The sequence below is a fragment of the Buceros rhinoceros genome, unplaced genomic scaffold (genome assembly GCF_000710305.1).
Source record: "Buceros rhinoceros silvestris isolate BGI_N320 unplaced genomic scaffold, ASM71030v1 scaffold11344, whole genome shotgun sequence".
NCBI classification, from domain to species: domain Eukaryota; kingdom Metazoa; phylum Chordata; class Aves; order Bucerotiformes; family Bucerotidae; genus Buceros; species Buceros rhinoceros.
The window spans coordinates 33,149-49,733 of NW_010407689.1; the positions used below are offsets into that span (position 1 = coordinate 33,149).

Below are 16,585 nucleotides of genomic sequence, written 5' to 3' on the forward strand. Positions count from 1 at the left end.
GATAAACAAAAGCAATTTACTCTGATGTACTTCACTACAATTTCAAAGGCTATCCTCCTGTATCGCCCACAAATGAAGTTTAAAACAAGAGGTTAAGACTGAAGTTCAAAAAATGCTTGCCAAGTTATACCAACTGGCTTACTCAAAATTGCAAGAGATTATTTAAAAAATTAAGTAAAGCTTCCAAAAGCCTTTTGCACTCATCTAATTGTACCCTCACTAAGTTGGTAGTAGCCTTCCCCCAACAGCTAAACAAAAGCAGAAGTCAGGGCAAACTGGGTGACCTTGAGAGCACCACTCACAGTGTGTGGAGTTCCTACAAGGCCCAGCTGAAAGGCAGAGCTATGAGACAGGAACAGTGGGTGGATTCTCACCACACTAACAACTGTGGTGTTGGTGGGAGCAAACACCTGTTGCGTGAGACTAATTGTATAAATAGAAAGCTGACAGACACAGATTCTAATGAAGACTTGGAGGGTTTTTTCCCCATAACAGAAGAAAGGAATTGACTCCTCAGCATGGAGAGTGTCTGTTTTTCATGCTGGCAAAACATTGATGTTTTATTCTACAATGGAAAGTTCTTTAAAAAAAAAACCAAAACAACAAACTAGCCTTGGATTGCAATACCTCTGGGCTACTCAACTGTCAGGTTGTAATGCCCCCCTTATGTTGCACCACGGAACACCTGGTTTGAACAGCAATCCCTGGCCAGGAAGGACAACTGTTTTTAGGGATGGTTGATATATTTTCAGTTTTTCAACTAAAACTTGATTTTCAATGGAAAATGTTGACAAAAAGAAAATTTTCAGCTGGGGGAATATAAACAGAAACAAAGATAATATAGTGGCAAGGAAAATCATCACTGAGCTTGTTTGGTTTCATTATTAACCGTAGCAGCTGTCCTATAAACAGATGCCCCAATCTGTAGGTTACTCACCTTCACAGCTCCTTTTATCAGCTGTCAATTCATAGCCAGGTTCGCAGGTGCATTTGTAGCTGCCTAGTGTGTTCTCACAGTGCTGCTCACACCCGCCATTGTCTGGCAGAGAACATTCATCCATCTCTGTCAGGGGAAAACCAGAACATGTCACACTTCCCTGACCACTCCAACCACCTCATATTCCTTGGGCAACACTTTTGGACAGAAGGGCCGGAGCACTGGCGATGAGCTGAACCCACAGAGCAGGCACTGCAGCGAACTCCGCAAGTGTTAAAGCACTCCTACCAGCAAAACCTGAAAGGGCTGCCATTACTGTTAAGTAGGAGTGCTTTTTCTAGACAGGAGCAGAAAAACATGGTCTCCTGGAAAGACTTCACTACAATTTATGCTCATTTGCCCCTGGTTTTTTGGTTTGTTTTTTTAAAAATTCCTCATGCTCTTGAGTGAATTGAGCTACCAAGACCCAGCCCATTATTGTGCCCATGGTAACGGAGCTGTGGGAGGCCATATGCCACTGAGCGGGGTGCAGCAAGGGAGCTTGAAGAACATGCAAATAGTTCTTCCTCTTCATTGACACATGAAGTCTTGCTACCCTAGACTCTGAAGTCAGGAAATAAAAACTGAAAACAAAATAAACAAATGTTAAAACATTCAGGGAAAACACCTTTCTGCCCTTCTTTCCCAGGCTCAGCTTCACTCCAGACTCCCACCTTGTATCACCACAGTTTACACTCAGTCCCTTCAGCAAAGCCATGAGCACACAAAGGCACAGAGGGGACGGGGAGCTACAGTCAGTACACGACTCTGCTGTTCCTTCCCTCTCATACTTTCCCCTTGCTCCAGCATGGGTCCTCCACACACTGAAGGGAATATCTGCTCAGCCATGAAGCACCTCCATCTTCTCTTCATCTGACCTTGGTGTTACCTCTGCTGTTTCTCACCTGTTTTCTCTCTCTCTCCCCATAATTTTTTACCTTTCTTAAACATGTTTTCAACTCAACAGCTCAACTGATGGGCTTAGCTGTGTCCTGCACGGGGTCCACTACAGAGCCAACTTGAACCATCTGTCTGGCATGGAGCATCACCTTCAGTCTCCCACTGCCAACACCTTGACACCTACACCCAACGTAATGTTCTGGTGACAGTTACTACTATCTAGATCAAACAGGAACAGTCTTGACTAGGTCATAATTGCAGGTCCCTTCTATTCTCTTCCTCTTCACATTGTTTTCCTGACAAGCCTTCTCACAGTCAGATTCCCCCATTCCCTTGAGATATAGATGATGGGATGGACATGAGTTAATTGTTCTTCATGTCTTCCTAACATTGTCTAACATTGGATGTGACCAATCTGAGACCCTCTCTGAGATGTCTTACTCTCTCTAAGCTGTTTGCAGGGGTTTTTTCTCTGAAAAATTAGAAGTTACTATTGCAAGTTCTCACAAAGCATAACATTCAATCCCATCCTTAACTATGTTTTTTTAAAAAAAACTGAATTATCTTCTTTTCTATTGTAAGACATGTAATTGAAGCTCTATTCCTTTCATAATTCATTAAGGCCAAGATGACCCATTGCTCAATCAGCTATGGGTGGCAGTCTGAAGAGTGCCTGCAGAGCCATAAAATTTGTTCATTTACTTTGTTCATGGAGTGGCTGGTAGTCAGTCACTCAGGATACAGGAATACCGGCTGCAGACTTCAGATCCCAGTTTGAAAATCCACATGTAACCTGCAGGTACGACTACCCAGCTTTTGCAAACTGGCATCAGCTCTGCCCACAACACAAGCTGGCTAGAACTTGTGTAGCTATGGCTACTGTGGTGCTTGGTCTAAGCAAATACACTTTGCTCCTCCACCGGATTTATTGTCATGGACTTAGCAACAGTCTAACCACCCACAAGCTACATGATTTCTGCTTCAAATATGTGAAGACTGAGCAGACACTGCGAGACCTAGTCTGCCAGCAAAAACTCCACAGACGGTATCTGTATCTGAAATTGTACTAGAAGTGCATGTTTATGTATTTTTTACATAAAAAGGAAATAAATTTATTTTTTACTATCTGCATTACACAAAAATCATCCCAGGCTCAGGTGTGTAACTTCCTTCCCCTACATACTTGCAGGAGACCCTCAGATTCTAGAGAATGACTAGCTGCAGGCCAAGAAGTCTCCATGTAGTGCTAATTCCTGGAACACACCTCTGCCACAGTCAGCCTGCACTGTCAGCTCCTGAAAGAAGCCAACTTGCCCTTAGGAAGAAGTATTCTCTGTGTCTTTATGGAACTTGAGAAATTTAAACAAGGAAGTCTAAGGACTGTGAAAACACAGTTATTCAGGGACTGGAATTAGACCTCATGGTATTTGCTAGTGACCTAGCAATCACCCTTTGTCACGGTCCATTAAGATCTCTCAAATTTACAGGACAAAGTACTTTGTGAATTAAACTTTATTTAACTAGTTTTTTGTGTTTGTGCATAGATGCACGGAGTAAGAAGTATGGGTTATAAATTATGAAGCCTTATGACTTGAATGCTGAATAAGTGAACTCATGTGGTAGACTAGTCAGAGCAAAGGGGATTAGGCCACGTTTTTTTGTTGTTGTTGTATTTCTTAACGAGCTCATGAAATTGAGTTTAATTCAGAGTACATTGTCCTGTAAAATTGAGAGATCCAAATAGATCATGTTACCCTTTATGCAAGACAAAAGTTAAAGCAGAAATAAATAAAGGACTCATGCAATTCAAATACTGGCATTGCAGCTATTATTTCTGTACAACTGCCACTGTACCCAAGAGAAACATGACTACCAACCTCACAGCAGACCCACAGGTATTTTCCCAAGTAGTTGGATATTTAGTTCTTGCCTCTATCAAGTCACCAAGCTACTGGTAAAGGACCATGTCTTGGGTCCAGCTCTTACTCGCATATTCCTGCAGAGGATCCCAGTCCAGGAACACATTTGTCTCCTAAAGCACTCAGAAACTTTCCCTGGGATTCTACTTCCATTCAAATTTACCCTGTCTCCAGAGGTTTCCAGAGGAGTAGGACTTAAGCAGAGAGTTGTTTTTACACTCTGTGCAGTAATAGTACCTTCTTTGAAAATGTCAGTGTCCCCTGGCATGGATAAATGGAGGTCACATTCTGTTCAGCTGTGCAATACAAGGACCCCTCCACACTCTCGAAGCAATTTGTACATAAACTTGACGTTGGTGGTTGTACAGACAAGCCTAACAGCTCTTAACTACAAGTAGATACAACGGCGACTGATCACTTTGGGATGGCAGTATGTTAAGGGATGAATGGTCCCCAGCTTTGACCTTGAGAGGTGCTAGATCACATACCTTTAAAGAAATTTGCTGCAAAGCCTGCTTTATTGATGGTTGCATCAGATGCAAACTTCATCCATACTGTATTTGAATTGGTTTTGATATCTTCTGGCTTCTCATAGCCACAGAAGTGACCAATCAGTGGGCTGTATTCAGTGAGGCCATCTCGGATCTCCAGGTAGTCGTAAGAACATGCATCGTGCCATTCAATCTGGAATGGGAAAAGGGGGTGCCTGTAGCTCACCAGTATGAGTGCTCTGAGTCAGCCTGGCTACCCAGTTAGACTTTGTCCAGAGATCAGCTTCCAATGGAGTGTCCCAAATGACTAGTCACAACTAGGTACTTGCCTCAAGACTGCCACTGAGCTCTCCTGCAGCTGAAGGAGCAGGAGGCACATCTCAGTTCTATGGCTATCCTCTGAGTATCTGAGTATCTACAAGCTGCTCTTCCATGAGAAGCTGTAAGGAACAGAGCAGAACAACTACAAACAAAAAGATTCAAGGAATAGCTTTGGGGTCACCTAGGAGGCAGTGGTGTCAGCCTTTTCCAGGACAAGCACAGTAAGTGTACACAAGCCAGAGGAGGCTATGGGATACACGGGATTTATGCACCAATCCCCACCCCGTCCACTTCTATCCATTACTTATACATCAGTAATCAGAAACAGGTCACTGGGCACCTAGCTAAAAGCATAAGACATCCTATAACCAGTAGGAGAAAACCTCTTCTGAGCTCTTTAAAGCCTGTCTGCCATCTGGGAACACGATGCTTCTTTGGAGAGTCACAAACATCTTGCAATCTGCCAAGCCCCAGCAACAACAGCAGGAGTTTTTTGCCTAGATAGTGACCATTAAATTTCATTTGACCAGAGTGAAAATTTAAAGACTTGTGAGTCCCTACTTAATATCATCAACAATTTTGTGCTTCTTCTAATTCTTTCTGTCTAGAGTAACAGTTTTTGAAAACTCATCTTATTTAGAACTTGGTTTCAAAACCCCTGAGCAAACTTCTGGTGAGGAGAAATTATATTCTTAAGTATTCAAAAGAGATTTGGTTTTATTTATTATTTACACAGCTTCTTAATTTTAAAGGATTTACAGAGGCAAAATAACATCTGTAATGTAATATACAATGCCATTTCTCACCTCAAAGGCTTGGAATGTGATCCCTATGTGAAAGCCCTCAGAAACTGTGATCTTCCAGATGCACTCTTTGGAAGGTCTGTAGTCATCTGGGTAATTGGGAGATTGGATCTGGCCAGCATCTTTGTGAATTTCTCCACCGCAAATAGCTTCATAAAAAACAAACAGCAAAACCACGAGATTGCAGTTTTTTCCTTAGGTAAAGCAAGCTCCATACTCCGCCTTCTCCCTTGTTCAAATCTGTATCAATACCATTTGTTACACAAAGGCAACACACAAATCATGGAAGTTTTTACAAGCCTAATGTTTTTCTCTCAGTGACAGTGGCTCCTGTCTCGCTGTGCCAATATCATTAGAAGGTGAGTTCACTGGGACAGAGAATTTTTTACGGATTTGTGTGTTTCACACCCCCAGCCACCTTCATAACTGCTTAAAACCTGCTACCAGCACTAAGGACCTGAGAAAAAAAAAAAAAGGGAAATAAAAACCAGTTGCAAATCTAATCTAGCCACATGATGGCAATATTAACAAGCATGAGCTGAGCTGTTCACCGGGAGACCATCAGGCTGACTGCTGTGTATGAAAAATCAAGTTTCGTGCTAAATACAAGAATGAGTAAGTTTAAAGAATGAGAACAAAAAAATTAATTAAAATGTAGTTTAATACAAAACTAGAGGAGACCTCAATGACAATAGCAGTTCAGCACAATTGTCTGCAAGACTATGTAACAAATGAAATCAAGATCACAGGCTAAAACCTATTTTAGCCCGTGATGCAAGACACGTGTATCTATAGATTACATATGATTGTTTTGGCTGTGTTTTAAGTCAAGAAAACAAAAAGCACTGACAGTAAGTACAAGAGAAATGGCACTGCAACGACACCTGCCAGACATCAACCATCTTCACCCCTGGGGTCTCCCCACAATACTTTGTGTTAGCAATTCAGATGTGGCTCTCCCTACGGTGTCTTGGAAATTGCTTGCATTGGGTAACGTTGTCTTGGTTTTGCCTTGTAAGCTTTCAACGTTTAACTGTGACCGAGTTAAAAGCACGGTTTCACTAGCGCAGTGCTAACTTCTTTCTCAGAGAATCAGTGCTAAGGCACCACCAAATAGCTGCACCCAAAATTCAGCTGCAGAGCACAATTTAGATTGTGGTTTGAGCTCATCTATTCAGAGCTATAAGTGGTGCTAGACAGAACCTCTGAGGAACCCTTTAGAGAACTGCCTCTCCCATCTAACAGAAAGAGGACTACAGGAGTAGAGAACAGACAGGTTTTTTTAACAGCCATAAAACTGTCAGCCAGCAAACAGTATTTTCTCTATCCAACGTAACAGTCCACACTGAAATTCAGCTGAACACCAAGTATACTGGAAGAGCCTTACTGCAAAATGGGAAGAACATCTGCTGACAGAGCCTGAGAAGACAATAACGATGACAAATTCAGGGCTGCCAGCAGTGCTGTAGGTCAAAACCACCAGCATCTTCCCATCTTGAATCTAACGAAAGAAAAGGAACAATACCACTGAACTACGAGGACACTTTCACTACATTAACTGTCATTTAGGTTTAAGTACTTCTCCTATCAAGTGGCTACATGCTTCTGCCTCTTTTCTCCCATCTGCTGAAAACTTCAGGGCCAAGACCTGGAGGAATCCAAATACAAAAATTAGTCCTCACCCACAGAGCTCTCAGCAAAGTTCAGATGCAGAAGAGTTTACGTGCACTCTCACTAAAGCAGAGGACAGAGAAGCAGTGCTAAAATCCACATTGGCTTTTTAGTACATGAGGGAGAAGAGTTCAAAGGAAAAAGAGGAACTAACAGCAACTGAGTTTTTGGACAAAAATTGATAGACTGTTGAACATTCAGGGGTAATCCATCCTGGAAATAAACAGTATCCTTATTGCTAGACAGAGAAGACACAAAACAGCTGGGCAAGCTATCTGATAGTGGAGGGAAGAAACAAGCCGTTAACAGAGCTTGCATCGGAGGGAAATAGGGATTGAGGAAGATTTTTGGGAACACTCCCATTTTAGCAAATCGGTTATAGAGAGAGATGCTGATAATCTCACTACCTGCTGCTCTGGCAAGAGGAAGCTGAGCTGAGAGAAGAACTACGCAATGGGCCATCACTGTTCCTGCAGTATGAGCTGACTTCCACCCGTGATATTCTCTGCTTGCTCTCAGACTTAGCCATAGACTCCATACCTTTCCAATGGGAAGTTTCTTGGAGAAAAGGGTTACATAAAACACCAGAGTCTTGAAAAGGCAGGAAAATACGAACAGTCAGAGGTATGCAAAGTCTGACCACTAGATGCACATTCCACTTTCATTTGTTCTCCTCAAAAGTCAAGTCAAACATATATTGCTCATGTTTACTGAACCTTTAGAGGTCATTTATTAATTAACATGAAATACAGAAAATTAGCAAGAGAAAATAAAATTTTGCAAAGTGACTTTGGCAGGTAGCTAATGTAATTTTTTTTCACTTTAATACCATTTAGCAATATGAAGCATGATGCCATATTAACACATGTGATGAACATATGAGAAGTTGCTTCCCAAAAATACTCCTCACTTTATAGTTTTTTTTTTCGTTTTAAGTTGGAGCAGGTATCACTGGGAAATAACCTACTGTAAGAATAAAGCTGACTAGCCCACCAAAGAAATAAGCCAAAATAAACCAGTCTATTATAAACACACTCATTTGATCGCCTCTAATTCCAACAAACTACCATAGAAGGGTTGTTACAAACCACATGGTCCAAGCAACAGCTGCTTCTCAGGAGAGACATAAAAAAGAAAAGTCAGGCAAACTACCTCTGTCTCTGGGGCAACAATACTTGCACAAACCAGATATTTCTCCTGTGAAACAGATTTGTCAGCCCCATACTGTTGTGAAATCCCCATATGCTTTATTTGCACTCCCCCAACGGTCCTGTTTTCCTCACTTCCCTCTGTTAGTATCATTATTCATGAATATATTGGACACTTGGGCACTGGGCTCCCAGTGTCATCATGCTTGTTCCTGCGGCTGCAGAAAGATGATGCAACAGTCAACCTCACAGCTGATAACACTGGTACTTCTAAGAAAACACCTGCTGCCCAGAGAACAATAAAGGCCTTAAATACATTTTAGAATAATTATTGTAAAAAACAAGCATATATGGAGAAGGGATGTTACTGATTTGTTAACATCTTTGGTAGTATCGTTCCTTCTCTAAAGCAGTTTCAGCATCCCAGGGCCATGCAAATTTTCAGAGTACCTGACCTGCAGAAGATCTGACATACTTCTAATTTCTAATCTTCTGTAAGTAAAACATACAAGGGAGAAACCAAAGAACAATCTTTCCATTTGAGAAAAAATAACACCAAAATCAGCCGCATTAAGTGATATAAAATATACAATCTGAAACAGGACTTTGCCTGTTAAATTACTGGAAGGAACTCCTGCTACATTCAGCACTGCTGCTTGCAGGGGCTGGTTAAGGAAGCAGAACCTGATCTATGAATAGAAACTATTGCTCTGTGCTGCAATCTTCTTCCCCCACCGCACCCCACCCCCCCCTCCAAATGTGATGATCTAGTTGGAAGAACCATGCCTTGTCTGCTGAAACATCCCGCAAAATCTGCCAGTTCCCATAAAAAGAAGAGCAGGAGGCTGTATCTAACCATGCGATGGAGCAGAACTCCTGCTGATCCCATAAACCCTTGCATCCTGTTCTGGCTGCTCCGAGCAACGCGACAAATCTCTTCTAGCTAAGGGCTGTACCTTCATAGACCACAAAGAAACCTTTGCCCAGGATGTTACTGCTGCTCCGGAATTCGATCCACAGCCTGCTGTCCGTGGAGATTACTGGTTCAGGGATCTTGTCACCACAAAATCTACCTAGAAGGCAGGAAAAAGATGATCAAGATCTCCTGGCTGATGTGCAGCACAATGTAGCAGGCACCTATGGCTCCAGGAAGCAAAGAATCTGTGGTTAAAGGAGCTGTGCTTGTGTAAAACACCTTTTCACTCCCACCACTTGTGCTTTTGAATGAGTTTCTCTTCCTTCCTCTGCATTAATTTATATCCTCTACAATTACTAAATTGATAAAGGGTTTTTTTCAGCTGGGAGCAGGATTCAGGAGTCACAAACGCAGCCTCTATTGTCCTGGTAAATTCAAAACGGCTCTTGTTTTGATCACATAATTGGGCAAATGTGCTGCAAGGGTGGGGAACCATCCTCTGTCCTTCTAGAGATGGGATATTAGAGAATGTCCTTTCTACCTACTAGGCCACAGAAACTCCCTCAGCAGTTTGCACCCAAGAGCAAACGTCCAAGTCAAACTGAAGGCGGTATGTAGCCACGCTGATGAGAAAACACCCCTCATCTCGTCCTCTGCTCTCACCTCTTCCCAGTTAAGCCTCCGCAGTCATTCAATCTCTTTCAAGAGAAAGAGACCAAGAGCCTTTTTGCTGCATGGTTCACCCAGCTTTGAGCTCTCTGGCACGCACCAGCACTGGCTAATACTGGAATCCTGACAGCAAGGATGAATACGGAAACAGAACAGCAGCACACGGCATCTGTAACCCAAACAACCTCAACGATGCTCATTTGGTGCTCCTCTACTTGTTGCAGCCAGAAACTCCTCACAAAAACAGAGCAAGCACCAAGTATGCACGGAGAGCGCTCAGTGCAAATACGGGTTTTCATTTTGGCTGACATCAGTAGGGCTATATACTGAATTCAACACAGCCTTGGCACCCTGTCCAACCGAATCCCCAGTGGGAATTTGAAAGAGGCAGAGGGCAGTTCCTTGAATTCAGTCAGGACAGCAGTGACAGGGACCCTGGCCTTGCAGCACTAGGCAAGGGCTTCTTCGAACAACCTCCGCCGTGTAAAAACCTAGTTAACGCCCTGTCTACAAGACAGCACCTTAGTTCTTATTAGCAGGCTGCACTGGCGGTTCCCTACATTGCGTAAGGAGACAGTTAAAAGCTTGTTGGCTGGCAGGCAGAGAAGGCTGTTGCTTTTCCTGTGGATGGGGGTCAGAGCTGGCATGAAGCCTGTGCATTAAAAGCCTAGGGCCCCCCTTTTAGTCAGCTGTCCACAGTCAGCTACTGCCACATACGGCTCTGCCTGCCCTACCTGCACCGCTTGGTAGCCTCAGGAAGGCTATGACTTTCAAGAACAGAAGAGCTACACCTCTGTCCAGGCCAGTCGGTGAAGATCAGAAAGTGAATTGCAAACTTTGTTTCTCTTCAACAGCAGTTTCACCTCCAACTTTTATTTCTCTTGTGGAGTTACCCATCCAAATATGATCTCAGACCCTAGTTTTTACTCAGTGCTGAGCCCTTGTGCCCCCGAGCTGCCCAGCACTGTTGGGACAGTGTGACAACCCTGCAGCGTACCAATAGCATCTCCCATCTCCACTCCCAAAGGGGATGCTAACAAACAGCATCAGCGCTGCAAAGCTCCTTCCTCTAGGGTCACTGAGCAACTGCCTCCTGGATTTAGATTTGGAGTTTAACAAGGGCATCAAGGAGAGGAAACACAGATGAGGAACAAGAATGAGCAAACTCCTTGGAGTGTGATAAAGGGCCCATTCATAAAAAGTTATACACCATTTAAAGGCTGGGTTTTCACACACTTCCCTGGGAAAATATGCAGCCCACATGTATTTTTTTCTCTCTGCAAGAAGCCCGTGCTTTCACAATTCACACTAATCCCCCTCCCCACCCCCTGCTGAATTGCCGTCTGTCTGCCTCTTCTGAGCTAATTTCATGGGCTCAGCCCGTTGCGGGAGCTGTGGCCACTCATGCAGCGTCTTCTTCCAGATGGAAACACTCGTGAGTCCACCTGCACTAAAAGGTGCTTGGCTTCTGAAATACCTTTAAATTACCCAGCAGGAAAAATAAACAACGAGGAGCTAAGTTGCATCTGCTGGAGCGATGCTACCTGATGCATGTGCAGCAGAAAACAGCAATAAATGCTGCCAACCCCAAAACAGGCAGGAAGCAGTAAAACTGGTTGCCAAGTGCGCTGAAAGACAGGCCCACAGAAACCTCTGGAGAACAGCGCATCTTCAACCTCAGCACCTCACCTGGTACCAGGGCTGGGATGTCCAGTGGGGCCAAGGAGAAGACCCAAACCTCCCTGAGCCCACTGACCCCAGGCTGACTAGCTCAGTCCTGTGCTGCAGTGCAGGGCACAGCACCTCTATCACAGCTGGTGATGCTACACAACCTGGTCGCTTCTTTCCTTCCAGGCGGAAGGGGCTGTTTGCAGTGTAGCATTTTACACACTGGCACACCAAGGTTAGAGGATGGAGTCAGGATCAGAGCCAGTAGCAAAGCAGGTGGGACTCCTGACTGCCCACACAGGGAGACAGAAGACCTGCAGTTGCCATAGCAGGAGGCAGAGGAATAAGGAGGATACAGAGGAGCTGCATTTCCTTGAGATCCTTGGGAGCAGGAGCAGAGTAGAGCCCTTGCACAGTCTGACATCCTAGATAACGTCTAGCAAGTTCCTGGCTAAAAGTACAGAGGCTGGAAGTACAGACTACTGTATATTTGTAAACACAAATACTTCAGAAAACAGGAGCTTGGGCCAGGAGCTTTATGGCTGCTTCATTCTGACTGCCTGGCAGTTTCACCCTGGTCTTAGGAAAAAGCAATAATAAAATTCCAGAGGCCACATTTTCAGTCCCAGACGTGCCCGTGGCTCACTTCCCTCGCTGCCTCACTTCTCAAGCTGGAAAAGGAAGGAATAAAGTCTTTGCTACCAAAGGGCGTGGAGCATGGGTCATTTGGTGTGAACACAGCACACTGACATCTCTGGATGGAGACATTAATGGATGGCCAGTGCTCTGGCTGGACATAGGCACCTGCCAGGTAAAGGATGGTTTGTTTCTGGTTGCTTCCCTCCTCCACACAGCCCCCTAAGCATCAAGAAGAACATAAGAAATGCAATTAAAATGAAACAGCTACTCACCCAGTAATGGAGCCTTCCTCCAGTAGCCATCACGCACCTCCACATAATCATACCAGCAAAGGCGACTTTTAAATAGGTCCATTGATGTGAAGTTTAACATAATCTGAAAGGAGAGAGTACACACTTTTCTTTGAAAAGGGACCTACTTTAAAGAGAAGTCCCCACGTATTACGTGCTTCACCTCTGCTGCAGTGCCTAAGTGAGTATGCAGGAAAAGACAGTTGGACAGTTGGTTGGACTTTTTTCATCAGCTTTCCTCAAAAAAGAAAAGCTTCTCAATGTATTTTAATAAAACCATGAAAGTACATGATGGCAGACAGCACTTTACTATCCATTCTGTAACGTACAGTCGCTGCTCCTCAGTTACTAAAATGCTACTTGAAAAAAAGCCCAATTTGGGTTTTTTAAAATTAAAAATGTAATCTTCAGGTTTGATTAATGTGAACATCATAGAGAAACGTGTTGCCCCAAAATACAGATATAAACACCGTTATATAAGACACTTATAAGAAATAGCTAATTTTGTTGACCATGATTTATTACACCCTAATGTAATCAGGTTCAGCGGCTTTACCGAGCAGAGCTCAACAACAAAATTTTATCTCTTTGGTCTCCTTCCTCGTAACATGAATTACAGGCCTTGCTCTGGACCTACGGAAGTCACCAGTGGGGTGTACTTGAGGTATTTCTTGTCCTTGCAAGATGTGATCCATGTATTCATTTACACCTATAGTCTGTCACAGAAACATCATTAGATTAAAGCAGATATTGTCCCCCAAAGCCCCGGCTGGATGTGCAGAGTGCAGTCTGTGATGGTGTCGCTCACTTTGTTCACACTTTTGCAGTCTTCTGACTTTGGATAGCAGTATTCACTATACAGGTGAATACTACAAGCTCAATATCTGTTCTAAGCCAATGCCTCAGCGCCATGATGCTGTTTTGTACCAATTGCTGGTTTTGATTAAATAGATGAATTGAAGCATTTAATCTGAACTTGATATTTTTTATTTTTTAACATTAGTGTTCAGCATTTAGATGCCGGGTCCTATCCAATACAATGCTTCTGAACTGGCTGAGAGACAAAGGGAGAATTTACAATAAGATTTACAGCGCAAACCTCACAGTGCCATAGTTTCAAAACTTGGACCGTTCTTGGCACTTCTGCCCCGGGCGAAGCAATCCTTGCAGCTTACAGTGGGACCTCAGCACTGCATGGGACTGGGCTTGCAGGTGACAGAACTGGGTCCCAGAGCAAGACGGCTGCTACAAAACAAGCGAGCTCTGCTCTTCTTTGTTCAAGTTTGAGTCCTCAGCCCATCTCCAGGGTGGTCCTCAGCAAAGGCTCTCTGCCGAGAAGCTCCCAAGCTGTCTGTGCATTCTTGCAGCCTGGTACACCATGAAAGGCCTGAAGGGCTGGTGTTAGTGGATTAAGAAAGGATTTCATTTCCACAGGAAGATCAATAAAACAAAAGGAGCTGGGAAGAAAGTGGACAGGGTGGGTGTTTGATGTGCAGCAGGGCTTGACGTTTCAAGGCGGGGAGCGGGAGTCCCCTGACAGGGACATTATGCCTGCGTGACAGGGGCAGGCCACTGACGTCACTCATGGCTCCTTGGCTCCTTTTGGGAACCCCAGCTTGCTGGCATGTTTTATCTAACTTATCTGACTGGCACTGGGCTTTAAAAGGTGAGCTCAGCCAGACCTAGTGGGTGGCAGGAAATGTCCATGCAGGGTTCAACCTCAAGCTGAGAGGAAGGATCAAAGATCAACATGCAGCCCAGACCTATGAGGGGGTTCTTCTCCAGCATTACTACTTTTCTCCTCAGGACCATGTATTCTTGACCCCATCACTGGGAGGACAGCAATGGTGATCAGGAGCCTTTCCAGGCTCCATCCCTGCACTCCAGGCATGCAGAGATCTTTTGGCAGCTGCTAACACTCACATCATAGGTAAAACCACATGCAAGGAAAGTGCAGAGTACACCTTATGCTGGTGTGGCACCTACCTTCTCTCCTGGGGTCACCGAGATCCTCCAGACACAGTGGGAATAGGAAGGGTAGCCATTTGGAAAGCCAGGGGCTGAGAAATTCCCTGTTGAGTCTTGTAAAGTCTCTCCACAAGCTTCAGGAGCGGAGGGAAAAAAAACCAGCAACAAAGAGTGACTCTCTGAAAGACAGTAGGGTCTATCAAAATGTTTGCACACAGCTGCTGTATGCAGGTTGGTGCTGGTACTCTAAGGATGTTCATTTGTGGTACTGGACAAAGGTCTTTGACCACCTGTGACCTTGCCAAAGGGGTGATGTAAAATTTGTCAGAATTCCCAGAATAGAAGATGATCACAAGGACACATAGAAACAGCTTTTGAAAAGACACCCTTCTGCCTTCACTTTCTTCCGCATGCCAGCACCTTCAGGTTTCAAACCCTACTGAGGAATATCTCATCCAGAAATCACATGCAAAATATTACCTCAACACCACCTCCCAACCCCAAGACTGCTGCCAGCAAGTAAGTTTTCCCTCCATTACATGCTACTTAATGAAGTTCTCCTTAGTTACTATTGTTAAGGTGTCTTTTTCAGGGGATTAAAACATCCTAACAAAAGCAGGGCAAGTCCCACAGCCCTCTTGCTTTGGCTGTCCAGCACCTACACTGCTGTCACATGGACCAAGATAAAACGTGAACACTGCAGCTCACTTTGCTCTCCACCTTCCCATTTTTGTGGCCTGCTGCAGCCGATGAAATGTAGATCCCAGAGGGGCTTTTGCAAAGCAAGTAATATGCAATCGCATATGCTCCTTTAGGGAACCACAGCTTCCAACATCTGGGAAAGCCACAACTACTGTAGTTCCTGCACTCTGAGCCAGAAGGACTGAGCTGGAACAAGAAGTGACCTTCTACATCTGCAGAGCAGCTGACTGGCTAGGTGGGAGGATCAGAAATACCAAGGCTCCCATTTCCTTCAGAGTGTTCACTAGACACATGCAAATACCTATAGCAAGGAGTAGGGACCTCAGCTCGCCTGCTTTCCAGTTGTTTTTCCCATTTCATAACACACTGACATTATAAAGCTGCCCTTGACCTGCAACTTGGTTTCCTCAGTGATGGTAAGGCAGCTCCCAAAAATCCGTTGTTAAGCAGCAATGCGTTGAAAGATCCGACAAGACTGAACATCTGGCTCCCTTTCTCATGGAAATACCAGAGGATGTTCCTCTGCCTGATGCTATCACACACTCATTAATTTTTCAGCCATGATTACATTTACATGGGTAGGTCAGAAGTTGGAGGTGAAAAGAGACTGGTTCCTTTCAAAAAGTTTAGTAACTTCAAAAAGGAGAGATGGAGTCACCTAGAGCAGAATTTCTTAATTTCCCTGAAGTAGTTTGATCCACAGTTTGACAGATCAGACTAGATGAACAATAGGTGGGGACACAAAAAGGAGGTTTGCCCAACCAAACAGCTCGTAAAGGTGCTCTGGAAGGTCCGCTCCTAGGAACAAGTTGCACATGTTTCAAGGCACAGGTCAGCGTGAGATCTGGCAAAGTGATTGCTGTCAGAAAAGGCAAAGGTATTTTAAACTACTAGAAAAAAAGCACCACTGAGCAAAACAGGCAGGTAAACACACACACCTGCCCCAAAGGAATGAAGAAAATATGTGAAATGTCAAAACCTCTACATTGCTCCTTCCTTCTCAAGCACTTTTGAGCCCTAAGAACTCCCCCTACCATTATGCAACTACACAGGAGCGCTGCACAGCAAGTTTCAGTCTCAGTTCTTCAGAAATAGCTAATATCCTCCCACCTCTCCCAAAATGTTTGGCAGGTGATGCTGTCTGTATTCTTCAGGTGGGCAGAGAGAGATGTTTGTAAAAGGTGATAACCTGCATGAACTGGAGAAGAATCTGGACTTATATTTGCAGAATAAATACACTTCCTTCCTTCCTACCTCCTGCAAAGATACCTTGCCTTGTTAACTGTGTCAGAATCTGTTAGGATAATTCCAGCTCCCAGGATGCTCCTGGGACCCTCAACCATGAAATGCATGCTGCCCCAGCAGAAAAATATCTCAAAGAAGCTGAGTTCCAGCCATACTTATTCTGAGGACAGAAAGCCATTCTTCAGCTGATCCTCCAGCATCGCCATTGGTCAATGCATGGTCTGGAGTGGCCACCATCTTAGGATGGCTCTAGGAATGC

The 16,585-nt window shown here is 44.2% G+C and overlaps 1 protein-coding gene across 1 annotated transcript in view; it reads right to left on the bottom strand.

The window, feature by feature from the left end:
• LOC104492084 (tolloid-like protein 2) overlaps positions 1-16,585 on the bottom strand; it is a gene marked incomplete at its 5' end in the record, with an annotated part of 36,720 nt that overhangs the window by 8,085 nt on the left and 12,050 nt on the right. Inside the window, 6 exons of the mRNA XM_010134586.1 lie at positions 938-1,063; positions 4,284-4,479; positions 5,414-5,559; positions 9,186-9,302; positions 12,394-12,496; positions 14,398-14,513. Coding sequence (XP_010132888.1) covers positions 938-1,063; positions 4,284-4,479; positions 5,414-5,559; positions 9,186-9,302; positions 12,394-12,496; positions 14,398-14,513 — 804 coding nt within the window. The remainder of the gene's footprint in view (positions 1-937; positions 1,064-4,283; positions 4,480-5,413; positions 5,560-9,185; positions 9,303-12,393; positions 12,497-14,397; positions 14,514-16,585) is intronic.